Source organism: Pogona vitticeps, chromosome 7 (genome assembly GCF_051106095.1).
Source record: "Pogona vitticeps strain Pit_001003342236 chromosome 7, PviZW2.1, whole genome shotgun sequence".
Classification (NCBI taxonomy): Eukaryota; Metazoa; Chordata; class Lepidosauria; order Squamata; family Agamidae; genus Pogona; species Pogona vitticeps.
Genome location: NC_135789.1, coordinates 23,674,267 through 23,698,424, shown reverse-complemented (window position 1 = coordinate 23,698,424; position 24,158 = coordinate 23,674,267). Strand labels below are relative to the sequence as shown.

At 50.0% G+C, this 24,158-nt stretch overlaps 2 protein-coding genes across 3 annotated transcripts in view; both read right to left on the bottom strand.

Annotated features, from left to right (window-relative positions):
* Window positions 1-342: 342 nt before the first annotated feature.
* Window positions 343-15,016, bottom strand: NUP88 (nucleoporin 88). Its single transcript, XM_020810737.3, has 17 exons — window positions 14,642-15,016; window positions 13,144-13,313; window positions 12,274-12,399; window positions 11,329-11,415; window positions 11,008-11,184; window positions 10,013-10,202; window positions 8,767-8,917; window positions 8,277-8,375; window positions 6,822-6,912; window positions 5,952-6,053; window positions 4,458-4,616; window positions 3,673-3,798; window positions 2,571-2,636; window positions 1,565-1,645; window positions 1,309-1,435; window positions 965-1,083; window positions 343-528 (listed from the first exon to the last, which is right to left on the bottom strand). Exons 1-17 carry the CDS (start codon window positions 14,915-14,917, stop codon window positions 465-467), a joined length of 2,211 nt encoding a protein of 736 aa, XP_020666396.3. The 5' UTR covers window positions 14,918-15,016; the 3' UTR covers window positions 343-464.
* Window positions 15,017-15,565: 549 nt separating this feature from the next.
* Window positions 15,566-24,158, bottom strand: part of NOS2 (nitric oxide synthase 2) — a 44,593-nt gene continuing 36,000 nt past the window's right edge. For both annotated transcript variants that reach the window (XM_078379343.1, XM_072978314.2), the window contains 5 exons: window positions 23,027-23,114; window positions 20,446-20,567; window positions 19,796-19,944; window positions 19,136-19,330; window positions 15,566-18,427 (listed from right to left, as the gene is read on the bottom strand). In XM_078379343.1, the coding sequence (XP_078235469.1) occupies window positions 18,299-18,427; window positions 19,136-19,330; window positions 19,796-19,944; window positions 20,446-20,567; window positions 23,027-23,114 (683 nt within the window). In that variant the 3' untranslated portion in view covers window positions 15,566-18,298. The remainder of the gene's footprint in view (window positions 18,428-19,135; window positions 19,331-19,795; window positions 19,945-20,445; window positions 20,568-23,026; window positions 23,115-24,158) is intronic.

Sequence of the window (24,158 nt, the reverse complement as noted above, 5' to 3'; positions counted from 1 at the left end):
ATTCCCGATTCTTTTCTGACGGACTCCGATTTAAGGAGATGGTCCTGATTCTTAAAACATTCAGGCCCAGAGCCTTGCCATGATAAACCATATTTATGCCACTTCGTATGAAGCTGGCACAAGGCCTGAGATCAACCAGGGTGGTGAGTAATTACCTGCTCCTTGATAATAACTGTAAACTACCTTCTTCCGTTAATCTGCATGAGGCCAAGTCCACAGGGATGGAGCTCCTCTTACACAACCTTTCTTGGCATGAATAGAACTTCCATGGAAACCTAAACATTTAGATATTTTCTTCTCAGAAAGCTATCACAAGTGCATCTTAGAAGGAGACACATCAGCTCTGTGGAAAAAATGTATTTATTTAAACAACAGACTTAGTAAAAATTATGCAAACATGAATTTAACTTATAAATTAGGAGAAAGGCGGCTCATTTTCCACGACATTCTACCCAGGGTCCGTTTTAAAAAGTGACGTGGTTCCTGATGTCGTTTATCTGTTTCACCATTTCCTGGATGTGTTCCCCCCTGCAAAAAAAGAACACGTCTTGTCTTTGGAACTGGCTTGAGGAGAACAAGAAACAATAGCTACGGTGGCTGAGTGAGGCAAGAAAGATTATTAACGAAAGCTTCAATCCAAAACCTCAAGCGGTACAGAGATAGGCGTGTCCCCCATCCCACCCCCACCCCAATTCAGTAAGAAACCACTTTGTGGCTGAAATCCTGTAGCCAAGCACATCGTAAGTAGGCGAGGCGCCTTGAAGGAATGGGGACTGGGTGAGTCAACTCAGTAAATCCCACCAATTCTTTGGGCCTACTCCTGGTGCAACTTAGGCTTGGCAGCTAGATTTCAGCCAATGAGTGTACAAACTGGAGAGTACTGGCCCACCCACTTTCACAAGAGCAGGCCCTGCCACAGACAGGCGCAACACAGATGTGTCGCTCAAAAAGGCGACCCACTTACTCCTCTTTCAGAACTGCCTGGATGCACTTCCTCTGATGGGCGCTGAGGCTCAGGCTGGGCTTCCGAGGGCTGGTTCCTTTCTCCATCTTCCTGTGCTGATAATCCTTTTTCATTTTGACCTGCAGGCAGGGGGAGTGACCAGTCACAACTCCCAAAAGCAGAAGCCGGGGGGGGGGGATGGGGACGTGTGGCCCTGTGGGTGCCAGGGGAACCATCCCACACTCTGCTCAGGAAGGTGATTCAGAAGTCTTAACTCTTCTGCATTTTGAGGGAGGGCGGGGACCGTGGTTTAACTGGGAGGGGAGCACCCCCGTTTCACCCACTGCACAGAGGCGGAGGCAAACCTGTTTGATGGCGCTCCCCAAGTGCCGCAGCTGCTCCTGGATGGTCTGCAGTTCTTTCTTCATGTCCTTCTCGCTGTCCGACAGGACAGGCAGCTGAGCGTGGAAGCTGCGCAGGACCCTCTTCATCCTTGAGGCACAGAAAGATCATCATCAACCTTCTGAAGAGGCTGCTGAAGGGGGTGGGGGCTTCTGCTTGCTGTCTAGAAACCTCCCCTGCGGGTTCTCCAGCCTCCTCGGGGGAACGGCGCGTCCTCACCTGTTCACAATGTCGTCCTGTTTCTCTTTGGCTTCCTCGTACTTGTCGGCCAAGCGCTCGGCCATCTCCCGTAAGCTTTTCCTTTGGGTAAAGAAAATATTGGGGGACCGGGTTGCTGTGCATTTGCTCGCTGGACGTCAGGTTACAAAGAGGGGAGCGGATGCGCTTGCTAATAAAGGCCTCTGTGCCCTTCTCTGCCTACCTCTCCGAGAAGCAGCAGCCGCCACAGCAGCACCCCTGCCACCCTGTTCCCTGGGAGCAGCTGCCCGAAGGAGAGACGCCAAAGAGGAGCCCTGTTCCCATTCAGTCACGTCTTCCTAAAACTCAGTCTTGGACATCAGCAGCTGCTGCTGGTGGGTGGGTGGTCCGTGAAATGCTTTCAAAGGTTCTTTTGGTGATCCCAAAGCATGTGCGCATACAACCCATGCTCCATTTGCTGCTGCCGCCACCAGCCCAGTCAGAACCCGAGTGGTATCCCACAGATCTCACACTTGAGGAAGCCCCGAGAGCCGCCGCACCCAGAGAGCTTCTGTTTCTCAAGAGGAGGCCAACGGGCCATCCAGGCATTCCAGAGCAGCCCAGTTCAAGGTGGTGACACGCTCCTCCCAGGCGACACAGCAGAAGGACAGAGGCCAGAAAAGGGGGGGGCTCACCTCCGTTGCTTCTGCTCACAGACCTGCTTCTCCTTGGCCTGCCTTCCAACTCCCCTCGATGCCCAGGTGGGCAAAGGGGGTCTCCTAGCACATTGCTGGGGTCTAGCAAGACCTTAAAAGAGCTACACGGACCACCCTGGGCCTCAAGGCCACTGGGGCTCCATCCCTTGAGGAACTGGGGGGGGGCAGGCTTTTCTGACCCTCTCCCGCCCTCTTTCTTTTCCCCTGAATGGGTTGGGTCTCCTGGATGTCAAGGCTGGTGGCTAAGAAGCCTTGGTCTGTAGGACGTTCTGGAAAGAAGGTGAAACGGCTTGGAGGGGGTGTCAGGAGAAGAGCAAGAGGGCCCCGCGTACCTTTCTTCCCGACAGTAGCCAAGGTCTTCCAGCTGCTTCTTTTTCTGCTCTCGCAGGAGTTTCACTCTGAGGAGCCGAGGGGAGAAAATGGCAATAAAGCACCAACGTTTTAAGAGTGCAAACAAAGCCACCCAGTGGTAACCCCCACCCCCTCCGCTTCCTCCCCCTCAATTGATTCTTGATTCTTGCCCAGAATGACAAATAGGGAAGGAAAGCAAACCTTCTGCAACCCAGACTCGCACACAGAACAGCGACAAGCAAGAGAAACGGTGGTTCTGCCCCAGAGGCACGGGGACAGGTAATGAATGGGGTGAATGCCCTGGGTGGGGGTGAAGACTAGGACCATTTTCATTTGAATTATTTTAAAAATGGGTTTTAATAGAAAAGGGGGGGGGTTAACTGTGCCCTCTAGTGGCCATGAAAAAGAATTTTCTTCTAAAAATCATCATCATCCATAATAATAGAAGGGTATGCAGGGGTACCATAAAGATGGCCGCACACGGAGACCGCCTGTGCTACAAACCCTGAGTTCCAATCCGCCCTTCTGAGCCCACCTTGTCTGCCCCCCCCCAAACGCACACACACAATATCAAAATTTGGTAGCTTTCCCCGGCTTTTGTCCCAATCTGAGAGTTGAAATCTCTCTCCTAAGCCTTACTCATAACAAGGTCTTTTAAGATAAAAACCGGCAGATATTTTTAGCCCTGGCCTTTTGACTGTGCCTCTCCCCCCGCAACCACCGCCACTGGAGTTTGGGACCCAATAAATTATCTGAAATGAACTGGATCCTTGGGCTAAAAGAGATTTGTTCCCCTTGGCTTAAGGAAGGTGAACCGTGAGCGAGACGAGGCCTTCCCTCCACTCAAGACTGCTCCTTTCATCAGCCCTTTGATAAAACAAATTAGGGAGATGTACTTTGGAAGGGGGAAAAAAGCCAAATATTCCAAAGGGTCCGGAATTCTACTTGCTAGAGATGCTTGTTGGCGTTGGTTTCTGGTGAATTCAGCCAACCCGTTCACTTCTCCAGAGATCTGACCCGGTGAAGTGTCGCTGGAACAGAAAGGTGCCAAGCAGGGCGAACGGTTTCAAAAGCCAGTCATACCTTCGCTGGATTTCTTCTCGGGCCAGATCCTGTTTCAGAATGTATTCTTCCCTGAATACCTGGGTGGCTCTGCTGAGGAGCTGAAGGCATTCTTCCGGGGGAGGAGAAGAGTCTCTGTCGGCGGCTCTGAAAAGACCAACACGGACAGCTGTCTTGGCGTACGGAGTGGCCCCCTCCCTGATCAGAGCCACCACGCACGGCAAGCAGAGGGTAGGGGTGGGTGGGTGGTCCGTGAGATGCTTTCAAAAGTTCTTTTGGTGATCCCAAAGCATGTGCGCGTACAACCCATGCTCCATTTGCTGCTGCCGCCACCAGCCCAGTCGGAACCCCAGAGTGGTATCCCACAGATCTCACACTTGAGGAAGCCCCGAGAGCCGCCGCTAAGAGGAGATGGGGTGTGGAGGAGTTTGGATCACAGAGAAGGGGAGAAACGGCCCACGGTGGCCGCGCTGCATCCTAAAGATGACCGGGAGGTGAGCCACGGACCGGCAGGAGGCCTGTCAAAAGAGCCACCTGAGGTCTTCCCTGGGCTGGACCACATGAATCCAGTCCCTGCAGGTGGGCAGGATCTGTACGGAACGAGGGGCCAATGCCTTTACGAAATCCCTCCACCCTTAACAAGAGATGCTGAGCTGGTGTTAGCTCAGTGAGCGGGAGCAGTTGGCCACAGGGCCTGAGGGTCAAGGACTCTACCTAGAAAAACCCATGAAGGGTGCCCACGAGCCCGAAGGGGGCCTTGTTGTGGCCCGGGAGGGTTGTTGCTACTACAGAGAGAGAGGTCGTACTTCAGCAGCAGAGGGTTGGCAGAGCTTCGGGACAGGATGCTCCGGATCCGTCTCTCGAAGGAGTCCTGCGATTCAGCCAGGAGGCGGAGAGGCGAGGCCGTCGCCACGGAGTCCTCTTTCGTGCACAAGAGCGGAGGGCAGGGCGGGTGGACGGCGGGACTGCCAAAACACAAAGGTCAGGAGTCTCTCCAAAGGCCACCCTCTCTCGACTCTGTCCTCTCCTGCCTGTTGCTTTATTCAAAAAATCAGCACCTCTTGGCTTTCTCTATACCACCATATACCCGTTAAAGCTGACAGTAAGAGACCAAAGAAACCGGAAAGTCTTCTTTTCTCCCTCTGCCCTCCCCCGGTCAGCTTTCTGCAAGACACAATGGCAAGGCGCACTAAAAGCAGGTGCAACGTGAGATGAGAAACTTCACAAAAAGATTACTGCAATGGAGGGATTTATCACACGATTTATCACCCATTACTAGAAGAACAGGCTTGAGTTATTCATCCCGTGCCGTCCAGGAGCTGTAGGAGAATTAGCTGGAAAAAGTGGGACTCCCCAGCAGCTCTTCCGAGGGAAAGTGGTGTGTTTCTAGGACACACTCTCTCTCCCAGCCCCCCCCCAAAAAAACCTGTTCCTCTGATTTCTGTAGGTACAAAACTAGAAAATGCTACAGTTTACAACTGAAGCTTAGTTGGAGACACGGCAGGGAACTATGATTAAGGAAGTTCACAAGCTGAGTCCAGAGACTGGAAAGCCTTAAGTACCATTTGCAGAAACAAGCCGGCTTCATGAACTGAGGTTTGAAGTTGGCTTGTTCCAAGGAACCGCAGGTGCAGTCTGTTTCATTTTAGATGTCACAACAAACCACGGTTCACCAAAAAGTGGAATGAAAACTTTTGATCTCCTCCTGGCAGTTGCAGCCAAGGAGATGAGGGGAGAGGACGGAAGCCAAGCCCTCCGGGAACAATCACCCCACTTTATGGCTGTATTCAGCTATAAAGGTCCTGCGTCTTTAAGACCGAAGAGCCTACCATAAGGCAGAGAAAGTCTATGCCACATGACTTTTGAGGCCCCGTTCGTGACATAGAAGTAGAAAACAGAGAAATGGCTTATTCCATAGGGCCCAATCCACTGGAAAATTCTGCAAGAGCCCAAGTGAAATGAAAAGGAGCTGCAAAGGGGGTGTCACAGTATGTAGGTCTCTATGCTAACTAGCATAAGGGAGGATTGTGGGTTTTCTGCTTGAGGAACCCAAAGAAGCAGTGTTGGCTACTTTGGTAGGTTCTATTAAGAACCAAGCATTCAATGCTGCCTTCTTTAATCTGTTTGGGCCCCCAACAGAGGAAAGGACACCTCTGAACCCCAGCAAGGCCCGGACACAGCCGCTGCCTGGGAGCTGCAAGACAACATCCTCCTTAGACCAACCCCTTCCACCTGCCGGAGACCGGCAGGCCAGAGAAAAAGCAATGCCTGAAGGCAGACGGGAGTGACGGGATACCTACAGAAGAGGCTTGGTGACACATTCGTAGTTCTCCGTGATGCAGATCATTGTGGGACCCAGGATGTCCGAGACAATCGAAAACCCTCTGATGGACGCAGGCTGCCTGGAAGGAAAACGACGACAACCGTTTCCATCGATTCGAGCAGGGCTGCTTGGGCAGGGCTGAGGGCAAAAGAGCCTCCCTGTCGGCCAACCCAGAAACCAAGGGTATCCTGAAAATTCAGGTGAGCAAATCTTTCACCAGCCCCTGACAGGTAGGTCATCGCTTCCCTGGCCCTCCTCTTCTTGCTGACGGCATCCAGGCCAGGCAAGGGCATTCCACAGGCACAACCGTGTCGCCTCCCCAGCCCAAAGCAAGACTCCTCTCTCTCACGCTCCGCTTTCCCATCGGAGGCACCGGGAGGCTCAAGAGGACCAGTCGCTAGCTTCCAATGGGCCTCCTCCTCACGAGTGCCCCTCCTGACCGGGGACCTCTGCCAAAACTTAAGGGTGTGTGTGCGCGCGCGGTGCAATGTTGTGCAAAATATGGAGTTGGGGAGACGTGGAACAGTTGAGGAACTGAACAGTTTCCATGCCTGTATCTAAAGAATTATTTTTTTGGCAGGGGGAGGTAATCTTTTCTAAAAAAATGTTGTAACTCCTGCCTGGGGGTGATGGGAGTTGTACCCATCAACTCCTAAGGATTCTCTCTCTCTCTCTCTCTCTTTGTGTGTGTGTGTGTGTGTGTGTCTGTGTACGCGCCTATGAAAGCTATCCATCTAAGATGTTTAGAGAGAGCTACCGAATGAAAAACACTGAGGCCCAGCTTCCCAGGAAGGAGAGGCAGGCCTGGGGAGGACCCGGGGGGGGGGGCAGGGGGAGGGAGGCTCACCTGCAGGGCAAAGGCTTGGTGCAAAGGAGGTGCTCCGCAAAGCACTTCTGCTCTGCTCCCAGTTCTTGCAAGCTGTCTTTGTCTTCCTCGTCTGAGCAAGAGAGAAAACTGTTATGGGCCAGCAGTGCAAGCCAGGTCACTGGGCGGCCACAGCGCCAGGTCTGAGGGGCAGGACTTGGGGGGGGGCTCTTCCTCTCTGTTGGCATTCCCCCCCAGGTGGAATCTCAGAGGGGCCACCTTCTTCTTTTCTCTCCCCCTCCTCCACAGGGGCAGAACGGACCTCCCTCGTCTGAGAGCTGAACCGATCTCTCGGAATGGAGGCCGAACGCCCCAGCTGCTCGTCCCTGCCATAAAGGTTCGGGGTTCCACACGTTCCTGACCCCAGCTTCAGCACCACACACCACACACAGCAAGCAGGCCTTTGGCTGTGCGTGCAAAGGCAGGCAGGCACGCCACACCGTCCACAGTGCAACAAGACCACCGAGGGGCAGCTGGCATCCTTTCCAGCAGGAGACAAGGCGGGTGATTTGAACTGGCAGAGCACCAGAACTGCAGGCGGAAGGAAAACTTGGTGGCCCACCAGTCCTTGGGAGGCCACTCAGCCCCGCCATCTGGGGGCAGCTGGTTCAGGGCCACCCAAGCCCACAAAGGCTTCTCCTTGCAGCACAAAGCAGCCCCTGTCAGCACGCACACCCCTAACCCCCTCGATCGCTATGGCCGCAAAGTGGAAGGACACGCACCACGTCCCTCCCTTTCTCAGCGGGTCTCATGAGCCACCCCTCTTGTTCACTTTCCAAAGAGAAGAAACCAGGGTGAGGTGAGACAGGGAGACGCCACACCACCAGGTGAGCCAAGAGACAAAGCGTCGCCAAGGTTTGGGGACCTGAAACGTACGTGCAAGTACCTGGGGCCGACCAGATCAAGACCCCGTCCCCATGGAGAAACCACGGTTGCTTCCCGAGGGCCGTCCTGCCGCTTCCCCTCACAGGGTCCCCTCCCCTGCCCCACCTTCTTATTCTGAAGTACGGCAGTTGCCGCTTGGAAGCAACGTGATTTCCAAGGTTCAAAGATTGCAACAAAGCGAGTCGGTGCCAGCCTTCATTCCCAAATGGTCTATCCATATACAACAGCACTCCTGTATCCACAGGATCAGTATCCACGGTTTCACTTATCCACAGTCTTAATCATATTCCAAGTATTAAAAGGGAAAACCCAGAAATACGTCTTTCCATAGTGTAATTAGTAGAACCAGTCGCTAAAGGAAACCAGGGGTAATGCTCTATATAGGGTTCCTTGTTATCTGCAGGTGTTTGGGATCCATGGGGGTTTGGAGCCGATTCCTTGTGGATCCTGCGGTCCTACCGTACATGTCAAGCCGAAGGCAGCTGGGATCTGCAGAAACCAAGTGGGTCTTCAGGAGAACAAAACGCAAAGCTGGAAGGCATCCTTACTCACCAGAGCCAAGAAACTTGTGCAGTTTGTTGATCCAAGGGAGGCCGATGCTATGCACTCCAGCGTCGTGGGTGCAGTGGTACCGGGAAGGGCATCTGGGGTCTGAAAGCACAAGCCCACCAAGGCATGAGGGTGCTTCTAAGTGGCTCAGTCATATCGCCGGCAAGGCAGGGGACACTCACAACTCTCAGGCTCCCCAACAGCCCCCAAGACTTTTCTCTTGCCCTGATCAGAACGGCCGAATTCACTTTGGAAAGGAGGAGAGCAACAATTTGGGCAACCGCCTGGCAACGCAGGGCTCCGGGGGCTGCACAGAAGCAAGCAGTGTGCCCCGTCTGCCAGCTGAGGTTACCCGGTGGCATGCCACCACTTGCAATCAGATAGCCAGGTAGCTTGGTACTTGGTGCTGCTTCCTCACATTGACCCCAAAGCAGCTTTAACCGGAGGTGGAAGAGAAGGGGCAGCCGGCAAAGCAGGGACCCGAGACGCTCACCTCTGTGCAATTTAATGGGGCAGGAGAAGTCCGACTCCAGCGGCTCCTCCCCTTCCCGTGAGGCCAGTCTCAGAGCGAGCTCCAGCTCAACGCATTCAAAGACGTAGAGGGACGGGATGAGGTCCGTTCTGGAATCCCAGGACTTGAGGGACTGCAAGGAAGGTTTGAGGGGTTTTATTTTCAACCACGTGTAGCTAGGTTCCTTCGTAAGTGCACGTTTCAGAATTGGGGTTTGGAGCAGAAGCAACCTGTGGCCCTCAAGAGGCCCTTGGAAAAGCGACGATGCCAGAGTCCAGGCGAGAGCCAGCGGTCTTCCTCTTGCAAGCAATCAAACAGGACAGAAAAAGAAAGGGGAAGGGGCGGAACAAGAGGAGAGCGAAGGCTCCTTTGGGTTCTGGCTGAGCTAGCATGTACCCCCCATGACCTCTCGGGACTGTGACTCCCGAGAGAAGAAAAAAAAAATCTCTGCCTGATCCCTCAAGGCCCCTCAGAATGGGTTAACACATCAACCTTTTACTGGCTAATTTGCTTTTATAGCCCTTGTGCTATGCCTCCCAAATATACGAGGGTCCACCTCTTGACATTGGTGATCTTCAGGCTGGTTTGGCACTACAAGAATGCCCTCAGCTTTCCCTGTAGGGTTGCATGCCCTCCCCAACTCCCCAGGAACCACTGCAACAGGTCTGGAAGAACAGTTTTGCTTCTGTCCTTGATTAATCAGTTTGCCCTTTCATCACTAGTTGGAAAAACTGAGTTAGTCCGGATTATCGTTAGTCACAGTCTAGACTGTTTCAACAAACCACAGTTAAGATTAATCACAGTTTTGGTATTTGTACAACACATTAAAAGCTGGTTTATCGAGCAAAGAAACAAAAGCCTCTGATCTCAGGGCTGCACTGAAAAAGAGATATAGCCTCATAATCTGAAAGCTAGCTTTGTATCAACCGTGTTCAAACATTTCTCCAAGCAGAGCAACCTTGGGGAATTCTTGGAAGTCCAAAACCATGTCCCTCTATTAGCTATGCCAACAGCTCTACTGGTCCATCCAACCCTTTTTGGCTGACTTGGACAGAAAACACCTTCCTGGGGGGTTCTGGTAGAAGAAGGTGCTCTCCAACCCCTGTTGCTCAGATCCGTTTGCCCTGGGGGTGCCGGGGGCCAAAGGCAACCCCTTCTGCGACTGGGCTATGGGACCCAGATTTGGGGAAGGTTTCCCAGAAGGCCCAGCAGTAAGAGCTGAACGTACCGTCTGGTCATCGTCGTCTTCTCCTTCCAGCACGACACAGTGATACAGCATCCCCGATTCGGTGGCGATCACCAAGATGTTCGGAATGCAAGGCAGGCAGAGAACGGCACAAGCATCGTAGCCGTAATTGTCTTCGGCGGCAGGATACATCGGCAGGGGGCCCAGCAGCTTGCCTACAAAACTCCCAGTGCTACGAGAAACCAAACGTACGTAATGGCAAAGCAGATAAAGAGCCTGGCTCTCCCTCAGCCCCTGCCGCCACCCAACAGATGCCTCTGGGACGCCCACCAGCACCCCCTGAAGGCAAGACTCTCCCCGCCTTGGCGTACGGAAGTGTCCAGCCTTAGACACGTCTTCTGTTGATTGATTTACTCCCCTCTTGGTCAGATCTTGAAAAAGTAACTTGGACATGGACAGACTCTATGGCTCTACCCTTTCCTAACTAGTAAGGATGGTGGCTAGTCCGACCCTGAGGGTCCCAAGAGCCATTGAGCCAAAGACATCACTTTTCAAAACTCTCTTCTCGAAGGAATTTAAACCCACGGGCCTGCCCACCACACGCCATGGTTTCATGGTGGATTTCATGAAACACACACGACAGGACACTGGACTGGGTCTATGCTGGCTCTGCCATCCACTTCAGGGACACGGCCTCAGGGCGCTGGTTCCTGTTGGAGAATGACTGCCACCCATGCAAAGGCCAGGCAGGGCGACAAGAGGCACCCAGTAAGGCTCGCCAGGCTCAAAACTTTTTAAAACGGTTCAGAAATTCTTCTGGGCTGCCGTGCAGCAAAGTAAACCGCTTTATTGTTCAGAAACTCCAGGTTTCCTAAGCCTTGGTTTTCCTCTCATACTGGAACTCCAAAGACAACCGTTTTATATATACCAGGACAGCTCTCAGAAACCCCTGCCGCTCGTTAGCTCTAACCTAGCATTGGACAGTGAAAACAAGCCACGTGTTCAGGGTACCCCAAACCTGGCCTTCGGTCCTTTACCTGGACGGGAGTTTGAGGTACGTCAGGAAGGTCTCTCCGTTTTCATAGAGGATGTACAATGGATAGGCCAGGGCTTCCTCTTCCTCTTGCTGCCCGCCAACATTCTTGGGAACGACTGCCAGGGGACCAAAGTCAAAGGCCACCGCTGTCTCTCCTATCAACGCTGTGTAGCCTCTCCTGGAGGAGGGAAGGGAGACAGGCCAAGCCCGCTGGTAGTGACCTTCCGCATATTCCTTTCATCCAGCAACGCAAAGTGATAGGAAGGGGTCTGTGTGTGCGTGTCTTGTGCAGGACACGGACGAGGAAAGCTTCAGACCTTACCCTTTATTAAGCCTCAGAGTCTCCTCGTCTGCCTCTGAAAGAGCGATCACTTTCACGGGTGTCTGGGGGGAGCTCAGGCTGTAGATCCTAACAGGCAAAACAATTTTCAAAGAGAAATAAAACACATCTAGCTTTTCGCATCACAAAAACGGGAGTAAAAGGGACCGGATGTATGGGCAAAACGTTTGTTTGTATCTCAGTTCACAACGTAAACCTATAATCATCTGAGCACATCCCCTGCCTCAGTAATTACAACAACAACCATCAGTCGGAAGGCTGCATTTCAGGGGGGAGACGGCTCAGTGGCAGAGCACCTGCAGAAGGTCCCACATTCAGCACCCTCCATGTCTCTCAGTGAAAACGACCAGAGAGCAGCTGAAGCGCGAGTCCTCCAGCCCAGGAGGATCGATGAGCAGACCATGCTGGGCTAGATCAGTGGTTCTTAACCTTGGGTTACTCAGGTGTTTTTGGACTGCAACTCCCAGAAGCCTTCACCACCAGCTGTGCTGGCTGGGGTTTCTGGGAGATGCAGTTCAAAAACACCTGAGTAACCCAAGGTTAAGAACCACTGGGCTAGATAATCAAACAGCCTGGCCCAGCTTCCCTCTCCCCCTGTAAAAATAATTCATTTTATGCCACAGGCTACATGGCTAAGCCAGGATATGAACCAGAGACCTAAAGATTTGCAATTCCTGCTCTATGCCATGACACTGCACCAACTCCCACAAAACGAGGGATGAACAAACGCCCTACGACACTCCTGACACATTGTAACTTTACAGGGAAACCAGGCTCCTTTAATTGACCTGCAACTCTTCTTAAAGCAGCGTCAAGAACAGGACTGTTTCCCAACAACAGAATAAACAGAAGTACAACGAATATGAAGAGCCCAGCGCTCGCTATTACCTCGGCTTAAAAACAAGCAACTCAGAGCAAGGGCGTTACCTTATTGTGTTGTCCGATGTCAACAGCACAACGTGGGGCTCCAGCGTCTCGCTCGGGAACCAGGCCGCGTGCTTCAGGGTCAGGGAGGTTGAGCTTGTGAAGAACCTTTCCGCAATGGGTACAGTGCTGGAAAAAGAGATTGCGCCGGTGAACCCAACAGTGGCTCAGCTGCAGGAAAGGCAGCCTGGCGACACCCATGCTGTGAAAAGTTTCACTGGCTAATTCTTGTAAAGGAACAGCCGGAGCCCTACGAGACAGTGGGCAACCCTGTCCCAAGACACACCATGCCAACGTTTTAGAGTCCTGCTCCTCCGGGTAACTCCAATATTCATTCCCTTGCTGTCCCCTGATCTCTGGGGAACCTGGGAGGCTCCTTCTCTCTTCAGAACCCCCCATGGTCCATTAAACATTTGATAAAAAGACCCCCACCTCCCCTAGTCTACTTGTGACACATCACGGAAAAAGCCCACAGCTTTTCACTGCCTTTGCTTCCTTCCTCTCCCTCTGTTGCCTCTCCTGTCCTGATATGTACAAAGCTCTGTGAGGTCTGTCCTCTCAGGTGTAATGTTACACGAGGTTGCACTGAAGAAACGAGTAACAGAGACTAGGATTCAGAGGTGGAGCCTGTGGCTTCTCTAAGTGCCGCTCTTTCCTCCTGCAACCTTCCAGCACCCTAAAATCCTTCTCCAGATGGCTTAAGGGACCCGCTGGGAGCAGACTTCACATAGACCTGGGCATCCTGGCAGACACTCCTGTGTCCTGACCTAAAACGGCGGTGAGAGGAGACTGACAGCAAGGGCAGAAATGAAGCAGGGACCCCTTGCAACTCCAAACCTGGTCAAGAAGACGAAAAAACAAGGTCCCGCTCACCTACAATTAACCGTCGCTTTTCCACCTTCAAACTCCGAGTTCTTTCCCCAGCGTTTGGGTAACTCCACCAACATCAGCCCTTTCGTTCCGATCAGAGCCACGTGCTGCTGCGTAGGGCTCAGCACCGTCTGGTAGACCTCGAAAAGGGGCGAATTTATGCAGAGCAGGGTCTGGAAACGAAGGCGGGCATCAGTTCGTAGCAAATGATTGCAACTTTTCCGACGATGAGCGTGTGTCCTTTTAAAACCAGTTCAGACTGCAAGGACCTCACCTGGTGCAGGTGTGAACATGCAACTGCCCTGCACTTCGTTTCCTGCCATCCCGCTGTAGGCTGATCTCATGGGCCATGTGATGTTGCTCTCAACGTACAGGGACCGGGTGGATGAATGGCCTCCAGAAGTCCCTGCTGTTCACAGCCTTGCTCTGGCTTTCTTTCTCTCACCTCCTTATCCCATCAGGGTGAGGCCACCCCGAGAGGTCAGGGTTCACCCTACTTCATGCCATCCGCGCAGGACCTTTTGGGGTGACTGCGGCTTCCCTTCTCAGCCTGGGAACCCAAGAGAAACCTCTGGGCCCCAAATGGGACCCCCTCCACCCACCGGAGGAGCAGCTCCTGCTGTTCGAAAACCTTGGGTGGCCAACATTTTCGCCTCCCAGGAGCAGGTCCCAATCTAGATCTCGTGGCCCAGACACGCGGGTTTCCTCTCTTGCAGGGAAAAACAGCTTCCTTGGGGTGCTTCTGCAGAGCAACATCGGCAAGTAGCCCGAGTGACCTAAACCGGCGGCGAGAACCGAGCGTCCGCCTTCGCCGCAGCCCTTAAAAGCATGGAAATGTTTGCTGGGGTGGGACTACAAACCCTATTCTCCCCTCCCTGTCCAGAGATCAGGCTTGTTCCTACTTTATCCACCTGCATTTCCACAAAATTCCTGCTAAAACAGCCGCTTGCCGGAAGCTTCTGGGAAGGGATCCCTTAACTAGGACAAGCGTGTATGAATGAATTAAGGAATAAGTAAACAGACAAATAAATAAATGTGGATGTCTGTCACTAGGCCAGTCTAGGAGGTTATGAGTGTTGCAACCCCTTCAAAGGAATGTTTCCTTTGGATTTATTTTATTTATTTATTGTTTCGCCCTACTGGTGCTTAAGCGCCATCCTAGGTGGTTAACCACGTTATAATAAAGCCTCTAAAAAGTTAAAAGCAACTCATGAGTCAGATAATAACAATTAAAAAAACCCCAAATACTGTACTTCCCAGCATCCCTCACCTAGACGGACTTCAGCTTGGGGATTCTGGGAGTTGTAGTCGCGCCCCGAGCAACGATTCGGACTACAACTCCCAGCATCCCGAGGCCCTTCTGGGAACTCGTAGCTTCTCTCTCCTCCCCCTGCAATAACGTTTCCTTTGGACTAGGGCTCCCAGCATCCCCTGGCGAGGAGGGGATTCTGGGCTTTGTGGTTCTTCCCCCCCCCCGCAACCTCCCCACCAACACACACACCTGGTAGCGTCCGAGGGCGTCGGGCTCGTCGCCCCCCAGGCGGCGGAGGCTGAGGACGGAGAAGGCGCCCCGCTCGCCGTCCCACAGCAGCAGCTCCGCGCCCACGGCCAGCAGCAGGTCCCGCGGGAGGGCCGGCCGGGCTTGCTCGTCCTCCTCGGAGGGGCCACAGCCGGCGGCGGCAGAGGCGGCGGCCTGGGCCTGCTCCCTCAGGCGGCACAGCACGGCGTGGTGGGGCAGCTCGGCCCACCACCGCTCGCCCAAGGCGGCCGTCGCCATAGCCGGCCTCGCCTCGCCTCCCCGCGCTTCTCCCGGCCCGCGAAACCCCCGGTCGCCTCAGGAGCGCCGAACTACCCTTCCCGTCAGGCCGCTCGGCCACGGGGCGCGAGCGCCTCCGGGCCCAGAAGGCACCGCGGCCGCCTTCCGTTCCTAGACTTATACACTGAAAGAGGAGACAAGAGCATAGAAGGGGTGTGTGGTTGCGAGATGGAGGGGGCGGGAAACCACCACACCTTGTTTTTCTCCACTAACGTGGGAAAAGGGAAGGAAGGCGTTCTTCTCTTTCTCCACTACCACTCCCAACATCCCCCAGCCAGCCCGGGGGAAAAAGTCTGCAAAGTTAAAAATAATAACCTTTTCAGTTTTCATGTCTTCTCAAGGAAAGAAATTGAATTTAAATAAATTTAATTTACGGTCTCATTTCATTTCATTTAATTCCATTTAAGCTGCTGGCCTCTTCAGTGGAAAACTTATTTAAATCCAGAAAGGCTGGATGAAAAAGGAAGGGGGTTCCCTGGGGCCACCCCATAATAAGGATGGCCTCCTCTTTCCGCCTGGCCAGTTCTGTCTATGGCTGCGAAAAAACATTACACACCATGCTCAGAACCACAAGAGAAGAGAAAGAACATGACAAACCAGGCAGGAATCTCACAAATCAGAACAATTTTTTTATCATATAAAACAGCGTACACCATAGGTTAATTGGTCAGTATAAAACCCCGCCCGCCCCCATCATCTGCAATCCAAAGGATGACTCCCAAATCAACTTGTCGCATAAATGAACCATAGGTATAAAATGTCCTATTGCACTGACACAGTTCTTTCCGTCCTTGTGTTCTTGTTGCAGGAAGCGGCGGCTGTCACGCACCCACACAGAGGCAACAAACAAAATGCTATTTCAAGTGCCTAGTCCCCATTGTTTAATTTAATATGGCTGCTGTAGGGTTGACAGGCCCTGCAGAGCCGTGGTCCTGCAAAGATTCAAGAAGGAACATCAGATAACTTTCTGTGCCATATTCTTCTGGATAGGCGTATTATTTACACAGCAAAAGGCACACAGTGAATTCTTCCACCTCCCAAGGAATGATGGAAACTGTAGTTGTTTGTCAGGAAAGGAATGGTGGCTATTGTAGTCCTCATACAGAAAATCCTCATACAGTACTTGTAAGATGCCAGGACCATTAGCATTGCTCAGACGTAAGCAGAGTTCAGAATGCTACACTTTAAAAGGAGCTTGTTGAGTTGCTCATTACTTCTTGGCAGCCAGGTTGCTGTTATAGTCACTCATATCACACTCAATGTGTGTTGCATTGCACATTATTAATGCATTGTACTGTATGACAGCTGAGAACAATAAAGGGAAGTTCTCTCTGGCTCCCCCTACTGTCTGATTTTCATATTGCACTCCAGAAACACAAAAAGACAAAAGACTATTTCCCTTCCCATTTAGGATTGGTAACAGAAAGGCATAAAATCCCCCCTAAGAAGATCCTACAAACTGTCTCTCAAAATGCCCACGAAAGTAACTAGTTATTTCTCATTACTCCTAAAGCAACTGAAGTGTTCTATTAATTCCACCTAAAATGAAACTCTGTAGATTCTATTCCTTGTTACCAAAAAGTTGCTACTTACAAGGAAATGCATTTCTTATAAATAGTTCCTTTCACACTCTGGCCAGAAGTTATGTTTGTCATGTAATGATGTTGTGTAATTAAATTATGGTTGTAACTCATAAATGCCTGCCAACTGATCAGAAGCGAACTACAACTTCAGATCCCATCACTTTGAAGGATTTCCCCCTCCCCATTTTGGGGGGAAAAGCTTTTTCTAGTTGTTCATGTGAGGTGGTGGTGGTTGTTTTTTAAAACAAGACACATCAGGCTTATTTTCAGACTTGTGAAGAAAGTTCCAAGACCACAATCAATGTGGAGTTACGTACCATTAAGGCCTGAGAGCTGAATTGCGCCACAAATCTCATCATTGACAGAATCCTAGTGTTGTTCATGTACGGTTTCTATCATTTGCCCCGGCTAATTGCAACTCATCGACAAGGCGCTGGGGTGTCCCACAGCTTGGTGCCTGATCACGAGATGGCCTGTGAACTGAGATATGCCCAGGCGCCTCATTAATGAGCTGCAATTAACTGTGGTGAATTATGCAAACCTTACATGAACAATAATGCATGTGAGTTCCATAGGTTCTCTTTCTGTTGTCTCATTTCATCCTCCCAAGAGCCCTGCCAGGTAGGCCAGCCTGGCAGTGAATGATTGGCCCAAAGTCAACCAATGAGCTTCGGGTCTAATTCAAGTTTTCCCCGATGTGGTCTGCCACTCAAACCACTATGCCACGTTGCCTGGGGGAGTGGGAGGGGGCTTCGTGGATATGCATGCACTTTTATATGTGTATAAAAGACCCTTTTCCATGACAGGCCCCAGGTTGTGAAAGAGGCAGAGAGCAAGGATCGGCCCCCGTCGGGAAATTTAAGGTGTTCAGAAATTCGAAAGAGGGTCCAAACAACCCAACCGATGGGCTTGATTCTGTGATGCGAACATATTGGCCCTTTTTTCGACTGAGGTTTTAAAAACAGGACAAGGTCTGTGTGAGAGGCTGATGGAAAGATGGCCAAGGAGAGACTGGTCACTGGAACCCCTTCACCTCACAGAATAAAGCCCATTCATGTTGACTTTCCAAAATGTGTTCTCCCTTCCCCCTTCTGGCTTTCCAAAACCTGCCAGCTTTGGTTTATCTTGGTTTGAAAATGGTGCAAATTTTGTGACTTTACTGATGACCTAATTCGGCACAGAAGACCGAGGTTTTGGGGAGGCGGAGGGACCTGACCAGCCTCAATTAACAAACTCACATGTGGAGGAATGGCTCACCTTTGTCCAGACCCAACATGGATAAAGGCCACAAAAGTGAAGTTTTTGTGATATTCTTTACACTTCAAACAGGATATTAACTTCAATCATGAATAACTACAAGGGGTGGGGGTCAGGGCAGAAAACTTTGACTAAGTGCCAATTCCTTCTAAGCAGTAATTTTTACAAAAAAATTTTTAGATTGACTTCTGATTCATCATTTAAATAAAACTGCAAACGGGTCAAGTCAGCTCACCGATGGACGATTATTGATCTGGTACTACCTTCTTTAAATAAACCTTTAAAAAGCAACTGGCCTCTCTCCAGTTTCCCATAAAATAATATACAGACAAAAAAATAAATTGCTAGAATAAATAGAATTAAATTATAAATAGATTATGTCGTGTGTGTTTTTTGGTCTTCTCCGGGCCCAAATCTTGCTTGTTCTCATCCAGAGAGAAAGCAAAATTCACGGGGCCTCCCCGCTGGGGCCCGAAAGCAAAAGTTACGTGCAAAATTATGGCTAAATAGTTAGCTGGGCTTCTGATCCAGATTGGCTTAGGTCCCTTTCTTGCTTTCGTTCGCTGAAGTCTCTTTGGTTTTCGTGTGCAAATACAGCCCCAAAGATGTCCTCGTGGTATCGCTTTTGTCGCTGCAAAAGAAGACCAAAGAGGTCGAGGATTAGTCGCCACGATGTTCAAATCTTGACGCATCTGTTGATTTGATCCCTCATTTCAAAACCTATTTTTAACCGCAGGAAATTGGATCCACAACTAACTGGACAATATTTTCTTCCCAAGTTAATTATTTTCAATACCACCAGTTAGAAATACAGCGTGTGTGTTTTAGGCTCTCAAGTTGCAACCGACTTATAGTGGCCCTATATAGTGGATATTTAAGGAGAGGTTTGACCAGTTCCACTCCCCCCAGTGAATTTCCATAGCTCAGTGGGAATTCGAACCCTGTTCTCCAGAGCCCGAGTCCATCACTCTATACACTACACATCACAGTGGGAATCTACACAGTAGGAACCCCCTTATCCATGAAGGAATTGGTTCCAAGTCCCCCTGCCAAAAAAATCCACAGATCATTGCAAACCCTAACCATAGCATGGTCTCTGGCTCCCTCTAGTGACCAATTCTGGTAACTACATCATGGAAACCTATTTCTGGTTTTTTTTTTCAGACCACAGATAAGTGAAACTGCTGATACTGATCCCGTGAATATGAGGGTCCTACTGTGTGGAGAAAAAGGTTGGCTCTATCTGATGAGAGACAATACCAGTCATTTTCAATGAGTACATCTCAGCTTGCCTGGAAATTTTCATTAAAAAAATGAATAAGGGCTTTGGCTTGCTTACTTTCAGCTGGAAGCAGTAGTCTTCTGCTTGTTCCTCCGTCAAGCCCAGCTGTCGTGCAAACATTTCCTTTACAGTCCTGGCCACTTCCCGGGCCATGCGGACGTCTCCGCAGACGTAGAGGTGGCCCTCCTCCTCGTGCAAAAGTCTGCAGGCTTTGGCCTCCAGCTTGTTCCGAAGGAGGTCTTGAACGTAAACCTGGGGACGCAGAGAGAGGAGCCAGTTCAGACAATGGACAAAGTGCCACGAGGGGTGCCTGCCAGCAGAACGCAACTCGCACAAATCCCATTGGCGAAGGGAAGCCCACTGACATCTGGGGAGCCCAAGCCAGGAGCCGTCGATCTCGTCCAACCTAACGCTCAAATGCAGGAACTTTCCAGCAACAGAAGCTCCAATTGATGGGCCCCCAGGCCCTTCTCCAGAGAAGACACACTCTGTGTGTCAGGCCAATCTACTGCTTAACCCCCTTTTTGGGGGTCTTCCTTTTGAATCAAAGTGGACGTGCTGGGGACTCAACCGGGGACCTTTAGTGTGTTGTCAACCGGGGACCTTCATTGTGTTATCAATGGGGGGGGAACCTTCATTCTGTTGTCTCTGCTCTCATCCACTGAGATGCAGCCCCACCACCACCACCAACGAAGGCAATTTGACGTGGAGGCTTACTTTGGGACAGCCGGGCTCTCTGGAGTAAGCTGCGTAGACCTCCTGAAGGACCCCTTTCCTGTGCATCTCCTGCATTTCCTCTTGGTACAGGTGATCCAGGCTGGCATGGCGACACCCAAACAGCAGCATCATGCCCTTCCCTTTGATCCCTGAAAATTAAAAGCATACACACCCCAAATCAGTTTGTCTCCTGAATTCCAGAGCAGCCGCCCAGAGGATCTTACACTATAGCATCCTGATACTTCAAAAATTAATCAATTTCTCACACTGCTAAGAGCTTGCTTGATCAAGAATTAAAATCCAACCTTCCCCATTCTTCACTAGGTCGCTTCGAATAAGGGTCAAATCACACATCAAGAGAAACATAGATTTCCTGCTATTACAGCGTTTTCCCCCCAGGCATGCATTTCCTTCAAAGCTCCATGCCTGAGCAAACAAGAGTTGCAAATAAAGGATGTGTTTACCTCCTGGTGACCAATCACAAAACAAAACCAAGCAAATTTGCAGAGGGAAACAAGGTTATGCTGACATGAACAGATGTCTTCTATCTCATCAAGGGGATTCCCTCTCTCACAACTTGCTAGGCTGACTTGTCTAATTTGAACGTAATTTGCACGGTAGTTCTGGAGACAGAACGATGCTCTTTTTACCTTTCATTTCCCGATCATAGAGGCGTTGTTGCCAGAAACTTCTAAATGGAGCAATCCCTGTGCCTGGACCAATCAGGAGGCATGGTTTTTGTGGGTCTTTGGGAAGTCGGAACCCCTCAGCACTAGAAAACACCAAACACAACACACACGTGTGCAAAGAAGAGTTAATTGTGGCAAAAGAAGGATACATGCAGAGGTGGGATTCAGCAGGTTCGCACCTATTCTATAGAACCGGTTCCTAAATGTACTATTGGTTCGTAGAACCGTTTGCTGGCCTGAGAATGAAGGAGGAGGGGCCAGGTGACCAGCAACGAGCGGGGGGGAAGGGGCCACAATTAGCTGCCTCCCTTCCTGTGCCACACCGAGCCATCTGAGGTGGGGTGGGGGTGAGAGAGATAGAGCCCTGGAACGAGCAGAGGCATCACTGGGGGGAAAGGGGGGAGGATGACTCCTTGAGGGGGGTGATTGACAAGGCATGAGGGCAGGACACAGAGGGAAAAAGTTTTGGAGTGAGACCGCTTCAGTCAAACACCCAACCATCCTCGATTTACTATGATTTTTTTCAAGTTAAAGGTACCACATAAGACTGTTGCTCTGCCTAGAAACAGTTTTTTTAAAAAATCTGAGAGAATATCCAATGCATGAAACGGTGATGGTCTCACTGATCCACGCAAGCAAGGTATGCAATAGAAAAGTCACTCACACCACAAAGAGATCGAACCTCCAAGCTTCATTTAGAATAACAAAGAACTTTTCCTACTGCCCCAAAATGACAATTTCGGGAGACAAATGGCACACATATGGCCCACTCTGTTAGAAGGAGGAAGACAGCTATCAGTATTTTAACACTAGTAAGATTTACTATTCTTGAAGGCCATATATCCAGGTCCAAGAAAGGAAAACACATAAACATATCAATAGATAAGGGGAATCGAAACTCTTCTCTTGGAAGCGGCTGCCGAGGGTGAGTGTGGGAGGTGCAGCCTGCCAGGGCTCTGAGGGAAGCCATCATCACCACCAGCGCCTCCACCAACACCAACACCAAGACCCCTTAAAGCGACTGGCGAGGAGAAGCAGTGGGTGCGGGGTGGAGGGGAAAGATGGAGGAGGAGGAGATCTCAGAGGAGTCAGTAACTGAAGGACTGATTGAGGTGGTGGGGTTGAGGTGGAGTGGTGACAGATTGAAAAGAGACCATACAAGCAAGAAGAAGCGGGGGGGGGGGGGAATAACTCCACAACAGGTGCATAAAGGCGTCCTCCAGGTAACAACAAACAGGGCTATCAGTCATTTCAGGAGCAGGAAACGGGAGGGATGCAATTTTTGCTGGTGAGCTATAGGGCGAAATAGGAGGTAAAGGGAAGGAGAGATGTGTCAGTTCTCTGTCAAACTTGGTCATAAGCACCCACTGTGAGGTGTGTGTTTGTTTGGCACATGCCCATGGTGAGGGTAACAGCAGCGGTATGCCCAAACAGATACACTGTTTGCGCATGCCGCTGGGAGACCACTGTGGAAGAAACCCTCATCGGATCCCACTGTCCTGAGCATTTATTTATTTATTTATTTATTTATTTATTTATCTATCTATCTATTTATTTATTTATTTATTTATTTATTTATTTATTTATTTATTTATTTATTTATTTATTGATTTATTTGTCATTAGGACATAGAACCTGTTGTTAATTTATTTGAATCCCACCACTGGATACATGGCTCAATGGTTCAAACACAACAACAACAACCACCCTCCTTGCACTTAGAAAAATATCAAGGAGAAAAAATTGTATGCTAAATCTTCATCATATGCTAGTTTTATACATGCAGGGTGGATTATGAGCATGTGCTTTAGTCCGAAAAGGCATCAAATCCTGTACTTGGACTACATGTATGTCAGAACTGAGTGTGGGCTTCCTAATTTGTTTTGTTTGTTTGTTTTTTGTTTGTTGTGTTTGTTTGTTTGTTTAAAATATTTTTATCCTGCCTTTCTTCTTAAAAAGAACCCCATTTATTTCTGAATCCAATTCTGGGCTTCAGAAAAAGCTTCCTATTCATTCCTGGGCAGTTTCTGACTTCCTGAATTTAATCTACAGCCCAGATACTACTTAATATTTAAAGTCTTTTTTCCATGGTTAACCTAAACAGCTGTAAGTTTTCCTTTTTCCTCCCCCTTTCTTTTCTGTTTCTTTTTCTTTTTGTACAGTTCAATAGGAAATTCAGAGGCATGACAGATCCTAAACAGGAGAGTCAACCCTGATGCATTGCAAACAGCTGGCTCCGGAGGTTGGCATTTTAAATGTTTGCTTTAAAAAAAGTCTAGAATAAAGTGCACCAAATCATAAGGGGTTTTTGTGGTGGTTGTTGTTCCAGACCCCGATGGGGTTCGATCCAGGCCAAACTGATCTAGATCAAGTCAATTCAGTTTGGACTGTAGATTTTTGCAGCACGCTTGAGTGCGTAAACAGTCTCGGCAACCAGTCCGTGTTTCAAAATATGTGGTTCTGCCTCTTGGATGTCCTTTGGGGGCCAGGAATTCAGCTGGCCTTTATTTCCCTACCCGTCTCTCCTTGGCCCTCTCGTTACCTGCGAACAAAGCATGGGATTGTCTCGTTTAGGTCAACGGTGTTCAGCCAGGTGCTGCAGACGCCATGGTGTACTGGACCTGTTCCATCTGAAAGGAGGAGGAGTGAAATAAGACAGCGTGGATTAAAACATAATTATTTGGGAGACAACGGGCTAAACTTAGTTCTATCATGTCTTGACTACTGCAATCAGCTTATTGTGAAGCTCCCCTTGAAGATGGTCTGGGATCTCCAGTTACTGCAAAGTGTGGCAGGCCAGCTGTTAACATCTGTATACTGCAAGAACTGCCCTGGTGGCTTAAATGGGTTTGGCTGGATATTTAAGGAACCGCCTGTTTCATTACGAAGCCATCCAGATGTTAAGTTCTTCAAGAGAAGCCCTTTTACAAAGACCAACAGTTTACAGCTGTGTGGGAGAAGGCGTTCCTCCCAGGTGGCTCTCCGACTGTGGAGGATTTTAATGGTGGAATTGGTTTGACTCCATTTTAATAATTTCAGGATTAATTTTGGTTCTACTTGTTGCCGTTCTTTTATGAAGACCCACCTTGAGCAGTACTTTACAGTGGAGAAAAGGGATAGATAAGTCATGAATAATAATCAGTTTCAGCTGACTCTGCCAAAAATGGGGGGGGGGGTCTGTAGAATATATAACGGGTAGGTTTTTAATGTAAAGGGACCCTTGAAAGGGGCCTTATTTCCATTGAGGTTATAAATCCATGTCTGGGATCCAAAATGGTTTGTTTCCATCTCCCAAACTTAAGGAAGGGATTTTTTTTTAATTTGCAATCCTTCGTTTCTCCCTATTATGTGACATTGCTTAAGGATACTGTATACCAAACAGGCATTAAAAAGTGCATTTTTCAAGATAATGTCTCAAAAAAGTACACAATCATAGAATAACTGAGTTGGAAGGGGCCTCGAAGGCCATCAAGTCCAACCCCCTGCTCAAGGCAGGAATCCAAATCAAAGCAGAACTGATAGAGGGTCTGATTTTCTGCTGAATGCCTCCAGCACTGGAGCGCTCACCATCCCTCCATGCGACTGGTTCCGTTGTCGTACTGCTCTAACAGTTAGGAAGTTTTTCCTGATATTCAACTGAAATCTGGCTTCCTGTCCCTTGAGCCCATTGTTGC

Coding starts and splice junctions, on each gene's coding strand:
- NUP88 (XM_020810737.3), bottom strand. CDS start 14,917: ATGGCGACGGCCGCCTTGGGCGAGCGGTGGTGGGCCGAGCTGCCCCAC. Junction 1,646..2,570: donor GGCTACTGTCGGGAAGAAAG/GTACGCGGGGCC, acceptor CTTTACCCAAAG/GAAAAGCTTACGGGAGATGG. Junction 1,084..1,308: donor TGGGGAGCGCCATCAAACAG/GTTTGCCTCCGC, acceptor CCCTGCCTGCAG/GTCAAAATGAAAAAGGATTA.